Source organism: Trichosurus vulpecula, chromosome 2 (genome assembly GCF_011100635.1).
Source record: "Trichosurus vulpecula isolate mTriVul1 chromosome 2, mTriVul1.pri, whole genome shotgun sequence".
NCBI classification, from domain to species: domain Eukaryota; kingdom Metazoa; phylum Chordata; class Mammalia; order Diprotodontia; family Phalangeridae; genus Trichosurus; species Trichosurus vulpecula.
This window is the reverse complement of record NC_050574.1, coordinates 58440318-58453338: the sequence shown is the minus strand read 5'-3', so window position 1 is coordinate 58453338 and position 13021 is coordinate 58440318. Positions and strand designations below refer to the sequence as shown.

General features: G+C 43.9%; 1 protein-coding gene across 3 annotated transcripts in view; it reads right to left on the bottom strand.

The window, feature by feature from the left end:
• The window catches only part of NIPAL3 (NIPA like domain containing 3), a 58395-nt gene that overhangs the window by 18005 nt on the left and 27369 nt on the right, over positions 1-13021 (bottom strand). For 2 of the 3 annotated variants that reach the window (XM_036746737.1, XM_036746735.1), the window contains exons 4-7: positions 9502-9673; positions 8354-8413; positions 7763-7908; positions 5781-5877 (exon numbers count right to left, since the gene is read on the bottom strand). In XM_036746737.1, the coding sequence (XP_036602632.1) occupies positions 5781-5877; positions 7763-7908; positions 8354-8413; positions 9502-9673 (475 nt within the window). The remainder of the gene's footprint in view (positions 1-5780; positions 5878-7762; positions 7909-8353; positions 8414-9501; positions 9674-13021) is intronic. The other variant, XM_036746736.1, reaches the window with a different exon arrangement.

Here is a 13021-nt window from a genome sequence, read left to right as displayed (position 1 = left end):
AAGAAAAATAGATAAAACTGAATGATAAAACAATCATGTCTTACAGTGCATGCCACACAGAGGCAGCTAGGTGGTTCAGTACACAGAGCACAGGACCTGGAGTCAGGAAGACCTGAGTTCAAATCTAGTCTCAGACACTTACTAGCTGTGTGACCCTGGGCAAGTCACTTAACCTCTGTCTGCTTCAATTTCCTTATCTATAAAATTGGGATAATAACAGCACCTACCTCCCACTCGTGTGAGGATCAAACTTTGAAGTGTTATAGAAATACCAGCTATTATTATCATTATTATTCTGTACCCATAGTTTCTTATCTCTCTACAGAAAAAGAGTGATCAGCATTTCATCCCCTGTTCTGAACCACGACCATCGAACAATTATTAACTACCTACTGAGTGCAAGGTACTGGGCTAAGTGCTGGGGATACAAAGAAAGACAAAAAAACAGCTCCTGTTCCCAAATAGCCCACAATCTAACGAAGGAGACAAAGGCAAACACATTATATTTAATCTGTGTTTAGCAGCCTTTCAGGAAGTTTTCATTTATTTATGTGTTATCTCTACCTATTATAATAGGAACTCCTTTAAGAGCTGCGACCATGAAGAGTTTCTATTCATATCCCCAGATCGCAGCAGGTGCTTTGAACATAGTAAGTACGTAAAATAATTTTCATTCATTCATCCACCCAGCCACCCACCCATCCATCCATCTGCCCAGCCACCCATCCATCCATCCATACAGCCACCCACCCACCCACCCATCCATCCATCCACACATTCACGCAGTCACTGCATATGCAGCTCAACAGAAACATGAGATGCACAAATTTAGAGCCATCTTTACCCCAGATATTCCAATGGACTATTTGTACCCAACCTGTGGTAGAGCTTTCTGAGCTCGTATTGGCTGATCCGCCAGTCAAGACACATCGTACCTTGACCCTGACGTAGTGATGCCATCTTGGTCCTCTTTGAGAATGGAGGACAACAACCAGTGCATATTTCTGCTTTCTTTCCTCTTACTAGCTCCTACCTGTTTCTCTGAATTTCTCATATTCATTATTGCTTATGCTATAGTAATATCCCATTAGTCATATACCACAATTTATTCGACCATTTTCCAAATCAATGAACACCTACTTTATTTCCGGTTTTTTTTTCCTGCTCTATAAAATGTTGCTATGAGTATTTTGTTATATATAGACCCCCTTTTTTTGTCTTTGACCTCCTTGGAAATTAGTAGTGCCCAGTAGTGAGATCATTTGGTCAAAGAATTTCAAACGGTTTCCCAGAATGACTGGATCAAATGACAACTGTACCAACAGTGTAGACGTGTGCAAGTGGGTGTGTTTTAGCAGAGTGTCACAGAGGACTGGAGTGGGCCATTTACTCAGGCTCTCAAATTCTAGCTAAAATCCCACCTTCTCCTGGAAATCTCTTCCAGTTCCTTTTCATTCTGGTGCCTTCCCTCTATTGATTGTCTCCAATTTAACCTGTCTATACCTTGTTTGCATATAGTAGTTTGCATATTGTCCCCCTCCTTCCTCCCAGCAGTAAAGCTCCTGGTGAGCTCCTACAGGGCAGGCTTGCCCTCAAGGCAATGCACTGTCTTTTATGCATTTCTTTATGTCCCCAGTGCTTAGTACTATGGGGCACACAGTAGGTGATTAATAAATACTGACTGACTGAGAATTTTAAAGGAGTATTAAAAAAGAGAAGAAATTTAGGATGCTGGGCTTTTAAAGCCCTTCACAATCTAATCTCCACCTATAGTCTAGGGGGATTGGCCTTCTCTCTGCTCTTCAGAAGTGGCACTCCCTCTCTTGTCTTTGCACGGGCTGCCCCTGTACCTTGATAGCACTCCCTCCTCACAGAATCCCTTTCCTCCTTCAAGACACAGCTCAAGTACATGAAACCTTGTCTGGTCCCCTCGAGTGCTAATGTTCTCTCTCCTAAAATACTTTCTATTCAACTACTTTCCTTTTATTTTTTTATTTATTCTTTAGAGATGTATAGGTACATGTTGCCTCCCCCAACAGAATGTGAGTGACCTAGGAGCAGTGGTTATTTAGACATTTTTGTCTTTGTGTCTGCGGTGCCTACCAAAATGCCTGCTACACAGCAGGTGCTTAATAAATGCATGCTGATTTATTGAGATGAGGTTGGAAAGGCAGAGATGGAGACCAGCAGATGGGACCTTACTAAATACCATTTCTTGGTACAGATCTGATGTTATGCCATGACAAGAGTAATAATAATGTTTGTTATCTTGATACCACTTACTGTGCTTCTTAGGCGCCATCTTGATAGTCCAGGCTCCAGCTTAACTCACTTACAGTCAGCAAACTGAATTAGATCTTTTCTGATCTTTCCTCCAAGGAACTGACCAATGTGTTCCCTCACTGAAGCTTCTTAAGCCAGGCCACCCAGCTCTCTGACTCCTCCTTGTTCGCCATTCTGTCTACAACTGTGGCAATCATGGCAGGTAATTACTGTTGTTTAATTAACAACATGGAGACGATAATGTATACGGAAACAGGCTAATTAAGCATTTCTTACTAAGCCAAGCTGCCTTTTTCTGTTGTTTCATTCTGCCTAATTAGGATTATTAGTCAAGAGCTGGTAGATCTCTAAGAACACAGACTGTCAGAGCTGGGAGGGACCTTAGAACAGGGAGAGCTGGGAGGGACCTTAGAACAGAGAACATCAGAGCTGGGAGGGACCTTAGAACAGGGAACATCGGAGCTGGGAGGGACCTTAGAACAGGGAACATCAGAGCTGGGAGGGACCTTAGAACAGAGAACATCAAGTCTGGGAGGGCCCAAAGAACCTAGAGTGTCAGAGCTAGGAGGAGGGGTCTTAGAGCACAGAATATCAGAGCTGGGAAGGTCCTTAGAACATAGGATGTCAGAGCTTGGAAGGCCCTTAGAACATATGTCGGAAATGTCAGGGAATGTCAGAGGTGGGAGGGACTCTAGAACACAGAATGCCAGAACTGGGAGGGTCCTTGGAACACAGAATATTTGGAGAAGAGAAGTTTTAGAAGGTGGTAGGATTATTGCCTTCAAGTATTTGAAGAACAGTCATGGTGGAAAGGATCAGATTTGTTCTGCTTGGCTTCAGAAGGAAGAACTAGGAGCCATGAGTAGAAATTACAGGGAGACAGATAAGCATGTGACTTAATTATGTGTTTCTGAAAGGAAAAACCTGATCAGCACTGTTGAAAATTAGAACAAAAAAAAAAAAGAAAGAAAGAAAATTAGAACAAGCTGCCCCAGGAGGTGAAGGGATTCCTCACATTGGAAACTTTCAACAGAGGCTACTTGACCTCTGGGCATTCTCTCTCACATATCACTCAGTTAACAAGTATTTACTAAGCGCCTACGGTATGCCAGGCATTGGGCTAAGCGCTGGGGGGTTAAGAAAGGCACAAAATAGTACTTGCTCTCAAGGAAGCTAATGTTCTAATGGAATGAGTTGGACTACCTGAGTTTTGTTTGTTTTGTTTTTTTTTGGAGGGGGGAGGGCAGGGCAATTGGGGTTAAGTGACTTGCCAAGGTCACACAGCTAGTAAGTGTCTGAGGCTGGATTTGAAACAAGGTCCTCCTGACTCCAGGGCTGGGGCTCTACTCACTGAGCCACCTAGCCTCCCCTGAGTTTTTTTAATTTGGAAAATGACGGAGTGGGATTAAGTAATCTTTATGGTCCCTCCCAACTCTTAATTTATGATTCTAAAATTCTAAATATTTGGTTACACAATAAAATGCTAAATATATGAATCTAAAAATTACAGAATTCCTAAATACATGCAAGGCCCCATCCACGTGTGATTCTGCGATAGAAGATTTTAAAGTCATTTGTTCCACGTAAGATTCTCTTGTTCTAATTTTTAAAAAAAGTCTATTTCCAAAGGCGCCAGAAGAACTGGGAATTAATTAAGTGCCTTTCTCCCTATGGCCAATTTCTTAGACTAGGGCACATGGTAACCTGTGGTACATGTGCCCAATGTAAACACTAGACTGCTGGCCACTGACATGGGTTATTGGATACCACCTCCACTCACGCACACACCTCCCTTTCAACCCTCTGCCCGGGACTTGCTGTACCAGTTCCTGCCAGAGACATGCCCCTCACATGCCACGCCTCACCCCTCTGTGTTCAAGGCAGTGGCCAGCAAGACCAGAAGACTGCCCAGAAGTCAGAAGCAAAAGATTTGGAATTTTGGCACATTATTTTTAAAAGGTTATCAAGCTCTGTGTATGGGGGTGGTGGGGTGCATACCTGGAATCCCTTTGTTTGGGAGATTATCCTAAATCTGGTACTATATGGGAAACCCCTGGTAAATGGCCAGTAGGCTTCCTAAGGAAGGGCAAACTGCCCCAGGCCAGAAACTGGGCAGGTTAAAGCTCCTGTTCCCATCATCATGATGGGTCACCAGTGGCTGATGTGCTTCCAGACTGGGCAAGATAAGGAAACCCAGTCTCAAAGCAAAAAAAAAAAAAAAGTTATCAACCCCCTAGCCACACACACACACACACACACACACACACACACACACACATCTATGTGTGTGTGTATGTAGATAGATAGATATAGATATGGGGGGGTATGTATGTCAGACAAGGGGGTTGATAACCTTTTAATCAACACTCGATCTATATTAGATAATATGTGTATATATACAGATGTATGTGTGTATGTATATAGATGTATGCATGTATGTCAGTTAGGTGGCTCAGTGAATAGAGCACCAGGCCTGGATTCAGAAAGACTCATCTTCCTGAGTTCAAATCTGACCTCAGATACTTACTAGCTGTGTGACCCTGGGCAAGTCACTTCATCCTGGTTGCCTCAGTTTCCTCATCTGTCAAATGAGCTGGAGAAGGAAATGGCAAACCACTCCAGCACCTCTGCCAAAAAAACCCCAAATGGGGTCATGGAGAGTCGGGCAGGACTGAAATGGCTGAACAACAAGAGATCCATATCTATAAAAATCTGACACACAGAGAGCTATGTTTATAAATGTTAACGGAGGCTTTAAAATGTGAGCACAAGTGATGTATGTGTATGCATGCCTACACACATATATGTATATACACATTATATGTATATGCACATATTTACACTAACTTCAGTAAAACATACAAAATCATAGATCCAAAGTTGGAAGGGCCACCATCGAGTTCATTTTACAGATGAGGATACTGAGGCCTAGAGAGGGTATGGTCACTTATTTGTCCAACATCACAACATATAAATATCAAACTCAGGACCTGAACCCCAAAGTCACACATACAAGGTCAAAGGCAAATTTCGAACCTGAGTCTTTAGACTCCAGAATTAGTGTTCTGTCCCTGTACCAAGATGCCTCTCTCTTAATGACTATTTTCACATGACTGCCATAGTATCACTTCTCAAGGGGCCTTCTCAAATAAAGACAATAATTGATTAAAAACCAATTACTGACACCACAGCATGATATGTTTTGGCGTGTGCTTTTTTCCAGTTGCTGCAAAGAAAGGGGGATGAACCCTCTTTAGAAAATTCATCAATTTACCACAGCTCAACTTAATGATTTCAATATATTACATGTTATATATATTCAATATATTACATGTGAGTCTGTTTTTGTGGGGAGGAAAGAGTAAAGGAGAGAAGGGAGGAGAAAGAGAGAAAAAGAGAGAGAGAGAGAGAGAGAGGAAGGAAGGAAGGAAGGAAGAAAGGAAGGATAGAAGGATGGAAGGAAAGAAAGAAAAGGAAAAAAAGAAGCCAACCCTCACCAAGAAGAGCAACCAGGAGGAGGATCACGACTATGTAGTTGACGTTTTTCTCCTTGTAGAAATACAGCAGTAAGCAGAACACAATGATCTCCACGAGCTACAAAAGAAGAGATTAAAAAATAATCCATTCTCATCCATGTAAACGCTGCACCACTCACAGTTCCATCTACATAAAAACCCTCCAGGAAAGCCCTTTCCTGAGGCCACACCACGCTGTGGTGGTGAGTCTTTGTCGTCCAAGTCTATGGAAGCCCCGTGCCCTCTGCACCAGCTAGTGAGGAAGCTGTGAGTGTGGAGTGATGGAGGGTGGGGCCATCACCTGAGAGCCAGCCTGGCTAAGCCTGGAGGCAGGATAGGGCAGATTGTGTTTATGTGACCCTGGGTAAGTCCTTTAACCAGACTCTCAGTTTCCTTATCTGTAAAATCAGGATAGCAATAACTATAACACTTACCTCACAGGGTTGTTCTGAGACTTAAATGGGCCCATAAAATTATGGAATTTGAGAGCTGAAAGAGAACTCAGTGGTCATCTCTTCCAACCCACGCTCAGTAATAACAATCTCCAGGATAAGACACCTGCCAAGCAGGCATCTGGCAGCTGTTTGTGGGCCCTTGTAAAGGAGAGCCCACTGTCTCTCCAGGCAGCCCTTGGCACTTTGGGGAGAATCCCAAGCGGTGGAAGCTCTCCCCAACATCAGACTCAGATTTGCCTCTTTACAAAATCCACCCCCTGCTCCCAGTTATGCCCTCCAGGGCCAACCAGAAAACGTCCAGGCTACCACGTCCATGTTTGGATCCTCCAAGCTAAACATTCAGAGTTCCTTTGACTGGTGGGTAATGGCCAGAACTGGAGGGGATGGTGTATACTGTGCCAGCTCTCGAGAGCTGTACAAGTGCTAATTACTGTTATTACTGTCATCGTTCGGAGACGTTCGTCACCAGGTTAACTGCGAGGCAATGGATTTTTCCGTGACACAGATTCAGAGCTGGAAAGGGACCTTAGAGGCCATTTTGTCTAAACTCTCCCCACTCCCCACTCCTCGGGCTGTACACATAAGGAAATGAAGGCCTGGAAAAGCAAAGGAACTTACCCAGGGTCACAGAGTCACTAATCTCAGAGGTGGGACTTTGACCAGGTGTTCCTAATGCCAAGGCCAGCCGTGTGTCCACTAGGACACACTGTCCCTACTAAAGACTGTCTATGAAGGAAGAGGGTTAGGTATGAAACATATTAGTGGATGTAATGCCCCCAAGAACGAAATCACAGATCCTTGAAAAAAGAAATCTCTCTCCAAAGTCTTAATGAAGTTTTGAGCTTTAATGGCTGACATTCTCTCTTCTAAGGCCCTTTCCAGCTTAACATTGTAGGTTCTAAGAACAAACTCAGACATATCAGGTTCTAAGGTCCCACCTAATCTGATAGCCTATGTTCTAACGTTCCTTCCACTTTCACATCCCAAGTTCTAAGGGCCCAGCTCTGGCATTCTCTATACTAAAGTCATGCCCCTCCCAGCTTCGTCATTCTGACTTTTAAGGTCCCTCCCAACTCTAACATTCTAGGTTCTAAGGTCTCTCCCATTTTGACCTTCTAGGTTCTAAGGTCCCTTCCAGGCTGATAATCTGGGTTCTAAAGTCCCTCCCACTCTGACATTTTATGATCTAAGGTCCCTTTCAACTCCTGATATTCTATGTTCTAAGGTCCCTTCCAACTCTTCACATTCTGTGTTCCAAGGTCTCTCCCACTCTGACATTCTAGGTTCTAAGGTCCTTCCCACTCTGACATTCTAGGTTCTACAGGTCCTCCCACTCTGACATTCTATGTTCTAAGGTCCCCTCCTAGCTCTGACCATCCTATGATTCAATAACCTCAGAAGCCTTACACAAACACATTTTAAAAAGATTAAAACACAAAGCCTGTCTCCTAAAGGTATTTATAAGCCCAGCTGTGCCTTCTAAGTGAATGCTGCCAAGGCTTCTCTTACCATATATAAAAGAAATGGCCAGCTCACTAAGTGTTTAGTGATGTTTTCTCCTGTCATCTTTTCATGACTGTTGGGTCCAAATGTGACCAGCAAATAAGTGCCTATGATGGCCAAACCACAACCTACAAAAGACAAAACATAACGCCCTGTGGGGAAAACAGAGACACAAGTAAAGACAAGTTAGTTGATTAGTAGATGGAATGGGATACAGAGTTATATGTCATGGAGGCAAGAGCCAAAGAAAGGAAGATGCTGGTCAAGGGAATGTAGCCACAGCGATTAGAAGTTAGCCGGGCCTTTCAGGCCAAGAAAGCCCAAAGACAATGAAAACACAACTTGAGCATCTGCTGGTCTTACAAACAAAAAGTCAGTGACTGAAGGACAAAAACGTTCCCGCCCTCCTTCACTGCTCCTCAGCCCCAAACTTCACAGAAAGGAAAATAAATGAAGTCAGCTTTGCTCATTACTGGGCTGCACTTATTAAGCCTAGGAATGGGGTGGGGAAGCAGCCCGATTACCCTCAGGGAAGAGGGGCACATCAGGAAAAGTAAATAATAGAGCAGGCAGAAAATGAGAAATGAGAAGACTTACTCAGAAAATCTTTGGGTTTCCATTTTTCTTTGATGAATATGATTCCTATTATGGCACTGGCTGCAGAAAAAGACACGCAGGACCGAGAAAGAAGAGAAAAGGTTTATATCAGCTCCACACGGGATTCCATCCTGGTCTCTTTTTGTGGATCTAAGCCATCTCAAAGTATCACCCTTAATTGTCACTTGTTAATCCTGGATTTGGAATCAGGAAGGGGGGTGAGATTAAATTATGCCCCCAACATTTATTAGCTGTGTGAACTCGGACAAGATGCTTAACCTCTCTGGCCTCAGTTTCCCCACCTGTTAATGGAGGAAGTTACATCAGGGAGTAAATATATTCTCTTTTGTTGTTGTTATTGAGTTTTTTCAATCGTGCCTAACTCTTTATGACTCCTTTTTGGGGGTTTTCTTGGCAAAGATACTAGCGTGATTTGCCAGTTCCTTCTCTAGCTCATTTTGCAGATAATGAAACTGAGGCAAAGAGAGTTAAATGACTCACCCAGGGTCACACAGCTAGTAAGCTTCCAAGCTCTGGAAGATAAGTCTTCCTGACTCCAGGATTTGAACTCAGGAAGATGAGTCTTCCTGAGTCTAGGTCCAGAGCTCTATGCACTATGGTGCCACCTAGTCACTCTTACAACCTGGGATTTAATTGGTGTAGGAACTCTTGGTGAGATAGCTTCTGCCTAGCACCTGTTCTGTGGCCTAAGTAGAGACCCCAAGAAAGAGCAGTTGACTTGGAGACCTGTAGTGTAGTCATAGCTCTGTTATTAATGGTGTAGCCTAGGCCAGGTCACTTTCCTTCTCTGGGACTCAGTTTCTCCTTTTGTAAAATGAGCACATTGGCCTGGATGGTTGGCAAAAATAACTGGATTTAAATATGACGCTTCAAGATGGCCACAGAAGGCATTGTGTTGTGTGCCTTCCCTCTCTGCCTTCTTTTCCCCAAGATACATATGCCGTTTCCCCATTGAGATCATCCTGCTGACGTTCCAGGATCTCTATTTCCCCTCCTCTCCCCAAGTGCAGCTCAACTGAACATGTGCCTTCCCAGGTCAGTTTGTGGTGCTCTTTCCAGGTACCCAAATCCCTAGGTCTGACTCTTCCAAGGACACACAATCGAACACGAAGTTCTCTGTATCTTACCAATGACAGACACGGCGCTGAGGGGCACAATCAGGGAGAGCGGCGCGAAGGCGTAGGACGAGAACACTCCTAGTTCTCCCAGAAGCATCAGGAACAGGCCAAGCCACCACGTCTTGGTCTTGAAGTAGGCCCGGGGGTCCTTGGAGCCCGCCAGCCGGATGTGGCTGTATTTCTAAAAGGACCAAACCAGAGGGAGACAGTGCAAAGAATACCAAATTGGGCTCTGGCTTTAGAGTTAGGATCTGGGTACAAATTCTGTTTTTGTGTCCATGTGTACTCAGTTTCCTACTCTGTAAAAAAAGATGAAGGCATTGCCTTTGGAGGCCCCCTCCAGCTCTAAATTTCTGATCCTATAATCCCATTTCAATTATTTATTAGCTGTGTGACCCAGGGCAGTCACGCCCTCTATTCAGATCTCAGCTTCCTTACCTGTAAAATGAGAGTATTGGACTACATACATCATCTCTAAAGCCCCTTCTGAAGAGCACGAGATTATGACAAATCATTAGGCCTTACGATTAGTGCAGATGCTTGACGACTGAATTGCCTTGTTTTGCGGCTGAATGATGGAATGGAAGTCAAGACACCCAGCTCTGCTCCTGTGTGTGTGATCTAGCTTTAAAATTCAATGATCCTGTGACTCCCAGAGCAGGGAGGGACCTATCAGGTTATCTCAATCAGCTAATAAACACTTGTTAAGCATGTCCTATGTGCCCATCACTGTGCCCATCTACTCCTATCTATTCCTGAGTAGCAAATGGTTGCCCAACCTTCCCTTTGAAACCTCTGGGTCTCCTGAGATAACCTACTCTTGGAAAGCTCTGATTACAAAGGGTTTTTCATACATTATTAGAGGTCGTCTACCTTTGTGTACACCTGTCACACACTGCTCCTAGCTCTTCCCTATGATGCCAAGAAGAACAAGTGTAATCCTTCTTCCATATGATAGCTCTTCAAATATTAGAAGACACAGTCGGGGATACAAAGAATAGCAAAAGATAGTGCCTGCCCTCAAGGAGCTTACAGTTTAATGAACAAGACAACATGCAACATTGTAACTACGTACAGGATAAATTGAAGGTAACAAAGGTGCTAGAATTTAGGGGGATCAGAAAAGGCTTCCTGTACAAGGGGGGGGTGTTTGTGGGGGGGGGGGAGGCGGGGCTTAGCTGAGGCTTGAAGTAGGCCATGGAAGTCAGGAGATGGAGATGAGCATTTCAGGCATGGGGGGGGGGGGCACCGGGGGATGGGTCATTAGTGACAATGTCTGGAGTTGGAAGATACTTTTTTTTTGAGGAGCAGAGAATAGGTCAGTGTCACTGGATCACAGAGTACATGGGGAGTGTAAAGTAATGAAGACTCTAAAGGTTGGGGAGGACTAGATTATGAAGGGCACTCATATAATAAATACATTAACATAATAAATACATTAACATAACAAAACAGAGGGTTTTCTATTTGATCCTGGAGGTGTTTGGGAGCCAATGGAATTTATTGAGTGAGTGTGTGTGTGTGTGTGTGTGATGGCTGGACCTGAGCTTCGGGAAAATCACTTTATTGACTAGGTGGTTGATGAAACGTAGTGGGGAGAGACCTGAGGCAGGCCGACCCACCAGCAGCTACTACAATAGTCCAGGTGGAGGTGATGAGGGCTTTCATTAGGGTGTACCAATATCAGACATGAGGTGTTATGAAGTTAAAGTCGACAGGACTTAACAATTCCTTCAACTGATCCTCGCAGGGCATTATTATCAGGCCCTAAACTACCATCCAGGCCCTCTTTATCTGGCCAGGCTCCAGTCTGTCCCTGTTCTTCCTAAAATGTGATATCCTGAATGGAATACAAAATGGAACATGACCATTTCCACCAACCCCTCATGTTGGGAATTAGGCTTTTCCCCCTCAATTCTACAAATATGTACTATATAAAATAGGACTGAAACGTTTCAGTCTTATGTTTAATATTGAACCAGTCATTTGTGATTTCATCTGTATGGGGGAACTCTCACTGTGGAAATATCCTCCCGCTGTTACAGATAAGAACTCTTTTGTAACTTATAGTAGAAAACAGTATACACAAAGTCTGCAACAATTTAAATGCAAAGGAAAACAAGCACACCACAATCAAAGGTTAAAATGAATGCTGCAACAAAGGACCCACAAAGAAGAGTGGGACCCCCCACCCCGACTCCTACAAGCATGTAACATGGCACATGTAGGATTTTTAAAAATGGGCTGGTTGGTTGTGCCGATTTTTTTCCTCTCCTTCTTCTTTTCCTTTTAAAAAACCTATTTGTTATAAGGGATGGCTCCCGAGAGGAAGGAGAAAAATGCAGAGGGAAATTGAGGTGATAAACTGTATCAATAAAAATTTAGTGTGAAAAAAACAACTTGCCCAGAACCCCAAGTGTGGAAACTCTCTTAGCAATTCCTCTATGATTTCCAGCCTTAGAAGGCTACCCAAGACACAAGAGCCTAAATCACATGCTCCTAGTCACAGAACAAGGACTTATCCCAGGCAGGATTAGAACCCAAGTTCCTTTGACTCCAGGGTTGGCTTTTCATCTACTCCACCCTATGAGCTTTTTTTTTTTTTTTTTTTTTTTTGGTTTTTGGCAGGGCAATTGGGGTTAAGTGACTTGCCCAAGGTCACACAGCTAGTACATGTGTCACGTGTCTGAGGCTGGATTTGAACTCAGGTCCTCCTGACTCCAGGGCCGGTGCTCTACTCACTGCGCCACCTAGCTGCCCTGCCCTCCCCCATGAGCTTTCTAGTCCAACCCCCGAGTCCTTTTCAAGGACTTGTGATTTGATTGTGGATGGGTATTTCATCCGCTGATGCTGATCACAAGCCTCTGTAACTTGGGAGATGGTATTAGAGAGTGTCTGTGACTCGAAAACCTACTTCACTAAAGACACATCCTGGTGATGATCCAGTGCTCCTTGGAGAAACAAACATAGAGTCCATCACTGGGCCCACGCTCCAAAGGGTTCCTATGGGGTAGGGCCTGCTGGAGCAGGCTCAGAGAGGCCATTAGATGGCTCAGTGGATGGAGTGCCAGGCCTGGAATCAGGCAGACCAAAGGTCAAATCTGGTCTCAGACACTTATTGTGTGACCCTGGGCAAGTCACTTAATCTTTGTTTGCCTCAGTTTTCTCATATGTAAAACTGGGACAATAATAGTACCTCCCTCCCAGGCTTGTGAAGATTAAAAGAAATAACAATTGTAAAGAATTTAGGACAGGGCCTGGAACATAGTAGACACTTAAAAATGATTGTTTCCTTCCTTCCATGCTTCCTTTCTGCTGTTCTTTCTTTCCTTCCTTCCTTTTCTCCCTCCCTTCTTCTTTCTTTTCCTTCCTTTCTTCCTCCTTTCTATTTTCTTCTTTCCTTCCTTCCTTTTTTCTGATGACAGAGCCTTAAGCAGCAAGGGTCATGTCAAAATGGGGCTTAGGAGGAGGGCTTTACCCTATAGTAGAAGAAAATCATTTTTCCTCCCAATACATAAGCATTTATTTT